Consider the following 13,708-nt stretch of genomic DNA (forward strand, 5'->3'; position numbering starts at 1 on the left):
CATCACACGCTGGCCACCCCCACCCCCAGTTTAGCGAAGAGGAAAAAAGCTGTGTCGGCAGTTCAGTGGTTCAAATCCGTAGTGCTGCGTAACGGGGTGAGCTCCCGTTACTTGTCCCAGCTTCTGCCAACCTAGCAGTTCGAAAGCACGTAAAAAATGCAAGTAGAAAAATAGGGACCACCTTTGGTGGGAAGGTAACAGCGTTCCATGCGCCTTTGGCATTGAGTCATGCCGGCCACATGACCACTGAGACATCTTCGGACAGCGCTGGCTCTTTGGCTTTGAAACGGAGATGAGCACCACCCCCTAGAGTCGGCAATGACTAGCATGTATAGGGGTCTACGTAGTTATTCCCACAAGTAGCGATAGCATTTAGTCTTATATTCCCCCCCCCCATAGCATTTTACAGCAGTTTCAGTTTTGGTCGCCACGATGTAAAAAAGATGTTGAGCCTCTAGAAAGAGTGCAGAGAAGAGCAGCAAAGATGATTAGGGGACTGGAGGCTAAAACATATGAAGAACGATTGCAGGAACTGGGTAGGTCTACAGGTAGTTTAAGGAAAAGAAGGACTAGGGGAGACATGATAGCAGTGTTCCAATATCTCAGGGGTTGCCACAAAGAAGAGGGAATCAAGCTATTCTCCAAAGCACCTGAGGATAGGACAAGAAGCAATGGGTGGAAACTAATCAAGGAGAGATGCAACTTAGAACTAAGGAGAAATTTCCTGACAGTTAGAACAATTAATCAGTGGAACGACTTGCCTCCAGAAGTTGTGAATGCTCCAACACTGAAAGGTTTTAGTTAGATAACCATTTGTCTTAGGGTTTCCTGCCTAAGCAGGGGGTTGGACTAGAAGACTTCCAAGATCCCTTCCAACTCTGTTATTCAATGGACATGGGAAAGCTCAACACAATGAAATGAACCAATTACAAACTGAGGTATCAGGGAATTGAGATGGAAGGGATCAGACACTGATCAGTCAGAATCAAGCAGTTCAAACAGAAGTCAGAAAATCAAACCGTTTATTACTTAGAACAGGGAAAACAAAAAAGAAATAGTGGAAAAAGCAATCCTTCAGGTAACATGGTCCCAAGATATGCAGGGCTTTAAAGGTGACAACCACCACCTTGAATTGCTCCCGGAAACAATCTGGTAACAAATGGAGCTCATGAAGAAGTGAGATGATATGTGCCGTATATCTGGCACAATTTATTATCCACACAACTGTATTCTGCATCACTTTAAGTTTCCAAATGCTCTTTAGAGGCAATCCACATAGTATGTGTTGCAATAGTCTAAACAAGAGTATGAGTTTATCACTCAGCTTTTCTGAGTGTAGAAAAATAAATGCTAGTGTTGGTTCTGTCATTATTCTAACACAGGGGTGTCAAACTCAAGGCCCGCAGGCCACATCTGGCCCATGGGATGCTTAGATCTGGCCCATGGGACTGACTGGGAAACAGCAAGGGACCGGCCCATGTGACCCTCCCGAGCTCTGTTTTCACTGGCAAAGGGTTACAGGAGGCCGTTGCAGCCGAAAATGGAGATTGGGAGCCCATTTTCACTGGCAGAGCTCTCGGGCCCCCATAGGCGCCAACATGAGTGACATCAAGCTGGCCATTCCCACTCCAGCCATGCCCACCCCAGGCGCCTGAGATCAAACACAACCCTGATGTGGCATTCAATGAAATCAAGGTTGACACCCCTGTTCTAACATTATTTATTGCATCCTAAATCTAATAATTTAAAATGAATTGTATTCTTCATAAAATAAAGATAAAGGTTCCCCTCGCACATATGTGCTAGTCGTTCCCGACTCTAGGGGGCAGTGCTCATCTCCATTTCAAAGCTGAAGAACCAGCGCTGTCCGAAGATGTCTCCGTGGTCATGTGGCCGGCATGACTCAACGCCAAAGGCGCATGGAACGCTGTTACCTTCCCACCAGAGGTGTTCCCTATTTTTTCTACTTGCATTTTTTACGTGCTTTCGAACTGCTAGGTTGGCAGAAGCTGGGACAAGTAATGGGCGCTTTACATAGCAGCACTAGGGATTTGAACCGCTGAACTGCCGACCTTTCGATTGACAAGCTCAGCGCCTTAGCCACTGAGCCACCGCATCCCTACTCTTCGTAAAACCTTCTACCTAAAAGAAAATATTGGTTCCACAGTTATAGTTAGAGCCAAATTGAGTGCAAAGCATTAACATGCTCAATTAATTACATGACTTCCTGCCATTGTGATGGAAACATGTTAAGCACGCATGGACACACTTCTATATAAAAAACAACAACAGGATCAGAATGGCAAAGAAGAACTGCACTGATGCGCTTGAAAAAGGACTGCCCTGTGTAGATTGTTGTAAATGGGAAGAAGCCCCTGAGAGACAAGCTGTAAAAACATACTTGTAAAGCTTAGAAAAGGCTTTAAGGAACAAAATTATGTGCCTTGGGCACTCACAAGAGCTTGCCACTGAAAAACTCCCGAGGAAAAAAAAAAGACGGCTACTTCTTGCATAAAGTGATCCAGCCAGCATTGACCCTCTGGCTTGTAACTCACAAGGAAAACAAAATATTTAATATTGCTTTCTGCTCCCAGATACTTTAACAGTGCATTTGCCCTTCAGTGTTAATTTCCTCTTTGCTTTTCTCATTTTCATTCCCTGACCTACATACTGTGGAGTAGAGTAAGTGAAATCAAATGCAAGACTTAAAGAGAACTTCAAATACACAAAATTGCTTTCTGAGCCCAGCAACCTGATTTAAGCAATTTAGGTGTAATCATTTTGAATCTTGGGCATCTAAACCAGTTGCAAAGAAAAATAGCATTAAGCATATTTAAATATATATGCAACTCTTTTATTTATGTACTCTGCAGCAAGTTTCATTAGGAATACAGACATATAGACAAAAACTTACTGCATTCCTTGAATCTAATGCATTATTTTCCTTATTTTCTAATTAGTAGTTGGACAGAGAATCAGGGAGTTGAATTGGAAATGCCAAATTATAAACAATTAACACTTTAGTCCCCAAATAGCAACAAGGAATTAAATCTACTATTTTCAAAAGAAATGTTAAGAAAATATAAGTCTCTCCTTCCCCTTGATGCAACTTCATGAAACTGCCAGATGAGATCCTGTATTTTCATCTTGTTGTATCTTTCTTGTTCAAGACATGGTCTTTTGGTGATCTAGGAATTATGAATGCTTTCACGTTACTGATTCAGTCTTGTGATGAATGGCAAAGTAACTGAGGAAAAGTTAAGACATGCAAAGGTTCAGAGGAGTCAACGTTTGTCCAAAGCTGCATAAAGAAAATCAGTTGCTCCCTTTGTTATGTGGCACTGAGTTGAGGAACATAACATGAAGTTCAACTGTAGTAGGAATGGGATACTTCAGAAAAAAATTACATGGTAAGAGAAGAATGAATATGTTGTGGTCCGTCAGCAGCCTACCGAGCTGGCAATTGAGTTGGAGAGCGATGAGGCCGAGGTGAGGCCAGGGCCATCAGGAAGTGAGGTGCGGACTCCAGAGCCTCCAGAGACTGATAGTAGTGAGGCAGAGGAACAGGAGGAGCTTGTTCCTAATGCACGCATGAAAAGAGCTGCCAGAAGGCAAGAGCAGCTCAAGCAGAGAGGACAACTCAGGAGTAGGGCCAAGAGATGATTGGCCCCTCCCATAAGGCTTAAAACAGACCAGCACCGGCGTTTCAGCTCTGCCAGAAAACAACATTGTAGCTGCATCTTCTGCTTCATATACGTCTTTGTTTTTGTAGCTTCTGGACGTTTGCCAGGAAAGGCCTTTGCAGTTTACCTAATTGGACTAAGGTTTGTGAGATAACTGAGGAATTTTTGGTGGGAGGCATTTGTTTTACTTTGAGTTGAACAACGCTGGGAATGAAGTAATTCCCAGCTGTTCAAATAAAGTTTGTTTTTCCACGGCCTAAATTTATTACTACCTACTTGGGCCTGGATCACAACAGAATGTTGATTGAACATAAAAGGAGATGACCAGTATAAAAGAAGCACGTTCAGGTGATTTAATCATACAGAAGGGCTGAACAAGGATTGGACCAAAAAAAGAGAGAACAGAGTGAGAGGAAGGTGGGGGGGGGAATCTTGATTGGATAGAGTTGATGGAATTCTTAAAAAGAAAATGACAAGAAATGTAAAGAACAAAAGGCCAATACAAAGCAGTATATGAACATGGTATAATCAAGAATGAAAAGCTAAGGTGAGATATGATAAATGGTGTTTACATAAAACTAGATTAAAGTATATTTCTTTTCTTTTGCTTACTACCACTTAACCGTTGTACATGGCATATTGGTGATGGGTATGTATGTAACTTGCTTGTACTGAGGACATATAACATATCTGAACTTTTTCTGAACTTACGTGGGAGAAGCAGTTATTTTAGTATATATTTATTCAAATAAGAATCATCCCAAATATGTGAATGCTGCACGAAACATGCTTAAGTTCTTATCTTTCTATAAAGAAATTTTTTTTTTTACTTTTCAAGTAAAGCATTTATTTGATATACACATTTTTTTTACAAATGCCAACTTCTATGTACACTGTCAATACATTCAAAAACTTTCAGAATATTCTTCTCTGTTATTCAGAATCCATAAAGAATGTTTCAAAGTCTTGATCTAAGTCTGATACAAGGGCTTCCACAAAATCTTCCACTGATGGTTGCTTCTGTAGCATACCTAGGAAATATCAAAGGCAGATAAGTCAGAATGAATCGAATGCTGATTCTAAACACATGATAAAAATTAACCATAACTGAAAGTACAATAAGTCCCACCACAGTGAACTGCCCTAACAAAGCTGTCCAGGCCTCTGCCTTGAAACCTGGAATCAGGGAATTGAATTGGAAATGCCAAATTATCAACAGTTAACACTTTATTCCCTAAATGGCAACAAGGAATTAAATCTACTATTTTCAAAAGAAATGTTAAGAAAATCTAAGTCTTTCCTTCCTCAAACTATTCATTCTGCCTCCAAATATTTATCTTGCAATTCAATTTTCTAGAAACATGCAGTATTCAGATCCAAATCTGGAAAGTGGGCTTTGGATTTGATGTCATTCCTCCATCCCTCTCTCCCGATTTCTATCGCTGCTTATCTCATGGCAGTAACTCTAGAGCAGGGTCTCCAACCTTGGCAACTTTAAGACTTGTGGACTTCAACTCTTTGCTGGCTGAGGAATTCTGAGACTTGAAGTCCGCAATTCTTGCGGAGACCCTGCTTTAGACAGCATACGAAGTTTAAAACAACAATTTAAATAATCCAAATTGTAAATGATTGAAACCACAAGCAGCAATTCCAATTTATACTGAGGCAACATTAATCAGCAGAGCTCAAACGTCTGGAGGAAGAGATGGTTTTTTAACATCTTGTGTTGTGAAAAACGACGAACATTGGGGCCCATTCATTATTTCCAGAGACATGCTTACAAGGCATGACTCCTAAATCCAACAAGATGATACTGTTTCATGGAAGGGACATGGAGCAGGCCTTACCTGCTAAATCTGGCGGGCAGGTGGAGACCTGCCAATAGTTCTTTAAAAGAAATTATGTCTTTTTTGGGCTTAAAAATATGCATCAGATTGAAGGTGACAATAAAGAATACTTTTAGGAATACCATACAAGTCTGCAATCCTCATTCATGTTCACTAGGTGAACAAACCACCTCAGTAGTTCTTTTGTGCTCGTCAGTCACTTTTGTATTCAATCTACATTCCTTCAGCAACACTTCATTCTTAACCTTGTTCTTGTTTTTCCATGCAAACTTCCTCCCACTGCATTCAACATTTATGTTCGTCTTGACATATTCCACTCTTCTATATGACTAAGTGGGCAGAAGTACATTCTTATACACAGCTATTTTCATTCCTTCTGGTAAACATTCATTCTTTTCTAGAGACTATATACCACCCACATCCTTGCTACCAACATCTGCACATCACACAGTTTTTTCATCTCTTTCCCATCTTCCATAAACATTCTGTTGTGACCAAGGCCCAAGTAGTGATTACTAAACACAATTCAGTCCTCAACAACTTATTTTATTAAAACAGTCCAAAGCAAAATTCTTAATAACCAGTCCGTTGGCCTTATCACCAACCTCTTATGTCTTTGGCAACCTGCCAAAGGCTTTTCTTGGCAAAAACCCCACAAAGTTCAAGAGACGCTGACAAGAAGCATGGAAATCAACGCTGCTTTTCTACAAAGGACCCAACGGCTTGTTGCTGCTCTTTTAAGCCTTATGGGAGTGGCCAATCATCTTCTGGCCTTACTCCCGAGTTGTCCTTTTTTCTTCAGCTGCTCTTGCCTTCTGGCAGCTGTTCACATGCGTGCAGTAGGAACAGGCTCCTCCTGTTCCTCTGCCTATCTGCTGGAGGCTTCAGAGTCTGCGCATCGCTCCCAGATGACCCTGGCCCCATCTCTGCCTTTAATGCATAGCCCTCGTCTGGGCCTTCCCGACTCCAGGACTGGCCCATTGTCCTCCCCAGCCTCCTCACTGTCTGACTCCATTGCCAGGTCCGTGGGCTGCTGGTGGACCACAACACATTCTGCCAAAGTATACAGTTCAAAATATGCAAGTTCATCTACTCGCTCTAGTTTCCTGCCATTCATATATAATTTGTAATACTTTGCCTCATTTCCCACTTCAAGCAAAGCTACTTTGCACCTTGATACATTGATGATCCAATATAGTTAGTCTTCAGCTGACAACCACAATTGAGTCCAACATTTCCATACTAAGCAAGGCAATTAAGTGAGTTCTGCCTCCTTTTATGACCTTTTTTGCCACAGTTGTTAAGCAAATCACTGTTGTTGTTAAGTGAATCATACGGTCATTAAGGCTTCCCATATTGACTTTGCTTGTCTGAAGCTGGCTGGGAAGATTACAAAGGGTGATCACATGACCTCGGGACAGTGAAACATTCGTAAATACATACCAATTGCCAAGCCCCTCAATTTGATCACAAGGGGAATACTGTAACAGTCATAAGTGTGAAAGCTGTCATAAATCACTTTTTTCAGGGCTGCCGTAACTTTGAACGATCACTAAACAAACGGTTGTAAGTCGAAGACTACCTGTATATTGTTCACTGTGTCATATCCTATCTAGGAGGTATATTGCAGATATGTATCCAGGATACAAACTGAAAGCACTTCCCAGAAATATCTCATTGTATATTAATGTAATTAAGATTACAAATAATTTCATCTTTAATACTATAATCAATGTATAATTAATATAGTCATATTGGGGTATTGTTAAATAATTGGAAGTCATAATATCTATTACTTCTCTTTCAATTCTTTTTAATGCCTGATTCAAACTTTTATGTTCTACCGTGTTTCCCCGAAAAATAAGACTCTGTCTTATATTTTTTTGAATACTGAAATAAGCGCTTGGTCTTATTTTCGGAGAGGTCTTATTATTCTGGGATTATTTATCTTGCCATCTTACCTGATTTCCAGCTCTGTCTCCTTAACCCTAACCAGAGGAAATGGCAGGGACCGGCTTCGCACGTGTTTAAGTATTTTCAGGGAGGGCTTATTTTCAGAGAAACATGGTAGTAAGAAGGAAGAAAGCCAGCTGGTGTAATGGTTAAAGACCCTGCACTAGAAATCAGGAGCCAAAAGTTCTAGTTCCACCTTAGGCAGGATGACCTTGGCTCAGTAACTGTCTCCCAGTCCTAGGTACGTGGCAATGGCAAACCACTTCTGAAATCTCACCAAGAGAGCTGCAGGGACTAGTCCAGGTGATTGCCAGGAGTCAAAACTAGTATGAAGACATGCCAGTCCCTATATCCCTCCTCTCCCCAGAAAAGGTAAGACAGAAAATGGCCCTGCCACTCCGTGACGTTTTTCTTCACTGGTTCCAGAACTTTTCATAAGTCGGGAGGGCAAAGGCTGCATACAGAACCAATTCTCTCATACTGCTGGCATGAGGTTTTGATACACAAAATAACTTGGAATTTTCAGGGCTGCCTTTTGTGGAGAAAAGAGGGTTTTTCCCTAAACAAAAGAGCCTAGCAGGATCAGCAAACACACTTTCAGAACAGAAGAGTCAACCTGAATGCTGTAGCGTCTCTTTTCTTTGCATTAATTGCTATCTGGCTTGGAAGCATTCTTAGTCATGCCAAATTTGTGGGCAGAATTTATTTAAAACAGCCCTCCCGCTAATGCTGTTGGTGTCTGTCCTAATCTCAGTGATACCAAAATGATGAATTGTGTGTTGTGACTTCATGATGCAATCTCTACTCTTTTATATTTGTAACGTAAGGGGCATAATTTGTGTCTAGGCATGCATTTTGTCATTGCGGCTACTGATGACTAATACGTATCACATAACACTAAGAAAAAGTCAAACAGCGTACTTCGATAGTTTATAGAATATTCTCAAATTTTGTTGCATCCAGAGATAGTATTTTCCAACTGCAATTTAAGTTAAACTGTAATTTAAATTGCTTCTCTGCTTTTTTTTTAAAGCAGAGAATGCTGGGCAACGATGCACTGGTCTTTGTAGTTTAAACAATCAATGATGATTCAGAACATCTGCTCTTTTATATATAGAAAGAAAAGACACAGCCTAACACATACACACACACACACACACACACACACACACACACACACACACGCCTTTCTTGTGTCATTAAGATTTTAAAAAGTTACATTAGGAAAATTACAATATTGTTTAACATTAGAGAAACAAACTTTACAAAAACACGCTTCTCTCTGATGTGAATCATTCCTTTAGAACTGCCAACATAAATATAACTTTAGTACACAATTTAGAGTAGTAGTACCTAGTAAATCGCTCAATATGCCTCGAACATTTGGTTTTCTTTCTCCAATTCTCCTTCTCCTTCTATTAATACTACGGAATGCTTTTAGCCAAACTGAAATCTTCCACTGAAGCCTTTAATATGTATTTACAAGAGTCAACTAGCTTGAATATGCATTTTTGTGTGTACAATAAGGTAAAGGTAAAGGTTCTCCTCGCACATATATTCTAGCTGTTCCTGACTCTAGGGGGCGGTGCTCATCTCTGTTTCAAAGCCGAAGAGCCAGCGCTGTCCGAAGACGTCTCTGTGGTCATGTGGCCAGCATGCCTCAATGCCAAAGGCGCACGCAACGTTGCTACCTTCCCATCAAAGGCGGTCTCTATTTTCCTACCTGCATTTTTTACGTACTTTCAAACTGCTAGGTTGGCAGAAGCTGAGCCAAGGAACGGGAGCTCACCCCATTACGTGGCACTAGGGATTCGAACTGCTGACCTTTCTGATCAACAAGTTCAGCATCTTAGCCACTGAGCCACCACCTCCCTTATATGTGTACAATAGTGGCTCCCAAAAAGAAACATTGGGAGAAGATCTCAATGCAACTTGAAGTTTATAGTAGAGGAGTTCTTGCTAAAGTTTTGGTGAAGCACAAGTTTAATTAAGTGAAATATACACCTTGCTAATGGCAACAATAAAGCCTATAACCGTGATGGTGAACCTATGGCACGTGTGCCAGATGTGGCACGCAGAGCCCTCTCTGCTGGCATGTGTGCCATCACCCCAGGTCAGATCTCCATGGCGTTTCTTTTGTGAGCTTCTGTTTCCCTGCAAACGATGAAACAGAAGCTCACAAAAGAAAAAGATCTTACCTCTTGCCGTGCTGGCGGTGTTGGGATGACCCACCTCCCACCAGCCAGCTGGTCTTCAGGTCTCTCCTGTCTGCGCATGCATGTCCACACATGTGCACATTCACGCATGTCCATGCATGCATGTGCCCACTTTTTAGTTTGGGCATACGCGTGTGTGTGCGCATTTTGGCCACTCGGTGTCTAAAAGGTTTGCCATCATTGGCCTACAACATCCTGAAGATGTTTTAAAGGATAAATAATGCAAGTTTAAAAACAAACCCACACAATAAAATGTAGCCAGACATTTTTGCTTTTAAACATTATTTTGGAAATTTGAATATACGCATTATCTTTTCTATTCTGGAAATAATAAGTCAATTGTAGGAAAAGCCTTTGGACAAGCACAATGACAAAAGTCCTCCTGTGCCATTCCTAAACATATATTGAGGAAAAGCAATAAAAGGGTAACAATATTTATATTACCTTGAACCATGAGCACCGGTTCTTTGCCACCACCATGTGCCAGCATTTCTTTCCGATAACGTTCACCCATTGCTCTGAATGAAGAGATAGCATTATGGTTCCAATTATCTGCAATCACAACCAGTTTAGCTTCATGTCACACCTCTCCCCAAGTTCCTCACTAAACTATCAAGAAACCAAGTATCTAATTATTTAGATTTTACATCTCGTATACTCATTCCAGAAAAGCACTCAATAAATAAATTTATACTAGAGCACAGTACGCAAATTATAATGAATTAGGGTGGTGTCCTGGAAACATCCAGAATAAATTAATAAAGAGAAATGGCAGCTCCTGACCATTTGACATGCTGATTGTAACTGATGGCATTAAAGAACTGAAGCATCACAAGATTGCCCACTCTGGGCCCATGAGATTAAATGAGGAGTGGATGGCTCACACATGGAACTTGACATGGGAATTGCCTGTATGTGAACCAACATGTTATCTGGAAACGTTAAGTGAATGTACTGTACTAAGGATAAAACGATATAGTCATATGGGAAAGGCCACTGAGACCAGTCTACTACTCAATACAGGAATCCAAAGCAAAATATCTCAGGTGGCTGAGAAACCTCCATTTTCTCAGGGAGTTTGTTTCCACTCTTGAACTGATCTTACTCTTCAGAAGTTTTTTTCTAATTCACTTTTCTGCCATTTAAATACATTATATTACGCCTCAGACTCTGGAAGTTGAAGAAGAGGTCCTGACCACCTTCTATATCAGGAGTCTCATACCTTGGCAACTTTAAGCCTGGAAGACTTCAACTCCCAGATTCTGGGAGTTGAAGTCCTCCAGGCTTAAAATTGCCAAGGTTGGAGACCCCTGTTCTATATGACATCCTCTTATATATCCTCCTCATTACTCAAGTCTAAATATATCCATATCCTTCAATCCTCCTTGGAAGCGTCACTTCCTATTTCTCTGATCATTCTTGTTGCTTCCTCTGAATATGGTTCCAGTTTGTTTGAACTCTTCTTAAAGTATATTACTCAGAACTTAACATCAGATTTCAGCTGTAGCCTCATTGTTAAACAATATAGTAGAACTATTACTTCTCATGCTTTTGGAAATTATACATTATATTTCTATTGATGCACCTTCAAATTATATTTGCTTTCATTAGCAGCTACAATATGCTGCCGATTTGTATTCAGTGTGCAGTCACTGAGCAGTTCAAGGTTTTTCCCCCTCAGGGACTGCTATCAACCCAGGTATCTTTTCTTAGTAACTGCTGATGGCTATCACAAATCCTTAAACTTTTAACTTTTCAAAGTAAAGGCAATGTCCTTAAGTGCCTGCCCCATTGTACGCTGCAGTTTATTTCTATTTTCAGCAGGAGAAACAGAAGGAAAAGCAATGTTGGCAGATTAAAAAATCCAATATGATGGAACCATCAGGTACCCCACCTTGACAGAACTGACTAAGTCTGGGTGTCCCCTACTTTAAGGAGGCCAACTTGGGCACAGGTTGCCCCATTCTTCAGAACACATAATGTTACGAGATATGCTTGGCTTATATCCTTTCCTTCTCTGCATTCCATAAAAAAACTAAAGAGAATTTTATTCCTTTGGTTCTGGGTATTTATTTATTGTTTTTTGTAAACTTCAGTATCTCCATGGACCGGACATTCAAAATAGCATGAATGAGACTCTCAGTTTAACTCATTTCTCAGCAGATCTAAGCAGCAGAAGAATACAATCACACCCTATATGTCTTTATACACCAGCTGAGGTTCCAAAAGTGTTTTTTTTTCTTGAATTATTCCCATATCCAGAGGTGTAGTGCATTTGTGTGCCTATATAAACCAATGCCACAATAGGTGCCCATCTAACTCAACTTGCAATAAATACCTTACTCCTGGGTTTGATAAAAATATTGTAACAAAAAAAAAAAAGAGGAACAGCAGTATAGATAAAACACTTCAATGATACCTGGAGGTTAATCAATACTTTTTTTTTAAGTGCATATTTTACTTTATACCTGTTGAATGGATCCTGTGCAAAGCACTGCTTCCATACCATAGATGACACAGCCCTAGACATGAGATAGGAATAATATTTAGCGCCATATCCCACAAGATGGCTGAATCGGAGTTGCCAGGCCTGTAACATGAAACAGAGTTAAAAAGGAAATTTAATTCTCAATGATTTTTGTTCTGACACTAAAATAACCATTTATAATTCCCACACATGTACATACTGTATGTCAGTCATTCTTAAACTAATTATTATAATTTTTTTTTAAAGTCACTTTGCAAGTTAGAGATGCCATTTTGTTTTATCTCGTATGAATGCTGCAAATACTTACAGTAGAGGTAGATCTTTGCTACTATTCAAAGAACATCTTCCCACTTATCCAAATACAAACATGGAAATAAATTCCTCTAATTCCTCTTATAGCAGGGGTCTCCAACCTTGGCAACTTTAAGCCTGGTGGACTTCAACTCCCAGAATTCCCCAGCCAACTTTGCTCCTCCTTGAAATCCTCCAGGCTTAAAGTTGCCAAGGTTGGAGACCCCTGTCTCATAGCGAACAAAATCATGCCCTTTTTCTTTCCCAGGACTGAATTACAAGTTCTAACAATTCTAATAATTCATATCTTCCTCTGCCAAGGAAATCTTTTCATTCCTGCACAAATGTCAATCTGTTAATTTTAATATGGTCTGTAATGGATTCATTCTTTGTTTCGGTTTTAAATACTACTAATATCATTTCTGAGCAGTGTTTAAAAGCCAATAAGATATCTCTAGGGCAGTGTTTCTCAACATTGGTGACTTTAAAATGTGTGTTCAAGCTGGCCTGGAGATTCTGGGAGTTGAAATCCATACATCTTAATGTGGCCAAGATTGAAAAACACTGCTATAGGGGGAAAAAGGTACATGAAAAGATACATTTAATTGTTAAAAGTAGATTTAACTAAGGGAGAGGGGTGGCTAAGAAATAAGATTTATATATATTATATAAATATATTGAAATAATGAAATAATCCTAAAAATTCCAAAAATGTCCAGGTAGTTTTTTAATTGGTTAATGAAAACAGAAGTTAGTGATTACTAATGGATTTAATTTCTGTTAAACAGAATCTACTGGCTATTGACAGGATATTTCATGCATGATAATTTATGATAAATTTAAATCGGCGTTAATAACAGAACTAAATTGTATATATATTTGTGCATGTACTGTACAGATAGTCCTTGACTTACAACAGTTCAATTAGTGACCGTTCAAAGTTTCAATGGCACTGAAAAAGTGACTTATAACCGTTTTTCACACTTATGACCAATGCACCATCCCCATGTCATGTGATCAAAATTCAGATGCTTAGCAATTGGTTCTTATTTATAACAGTTGTAGTATCCTGGGGTCATGTGAACACCTTTGGCAACTTTCTGACAAGCAAAGTCAATAGTGAAGCCAGATTCACTTAACAATTATGTAACTAACTTAACAACTGCAATGGTTCACCTAACAATTGTGGCAAGAAAAACTGTAAAATGGGGCAAACTCATTTAATAAACG

At 39.9% G+C, this 13,708-nt stretch overlaps 1 protein-coding gene across 1 annotated transcript in view; it reads right to left on the reverse strand.

Annotated features, from left to right (window-relative positions):
* Window positions 1-4,013: 4,013 nt before the first annotated feature.
* Window positions 4,014-13,708, reverse strand: part of MIPEP (mitochondrial intermediate peptidase) — a 60,215-nt gene continuing 50,520 nt past the window's right edge. Inside the window, exons 17-19 of the mRNA XM_058185816.1 lie at window positions 12,168-12,289; window positions 10,144-10,217; window positions 4,014-4,714 (exon numbers count right to left, since the gene is read on the reverse strand). Coding sequence (XP_058041799.1) covers window positions 4,617-4,714; window positions 10,144-10,217; window positions 12,168-12,289 — 294 coding nt within the window. The 3' untranslated portion in view covers window positions 4,014-4,616. The remainder of the gene's footprint in view (window positions 4,715-10,143; window positions 10,218-12,167; window positions 12,290-13,708) is intronic.

Source organism: Ahaetulla prasina, chromosome 5 (assembly GCF_028640845.1).
Source record: "Ahaetulla prasina isolate Xishuangbanna chromosome 5, ASM2864084v1, whole genome shotgun sequence".
NCBI classification, from domain to species: Eukaryota; Metazoa; Chordata; class Lepidosauria; order Squamata; family Colubridae; genus Ahaetulla; species Ahaetulla prasina.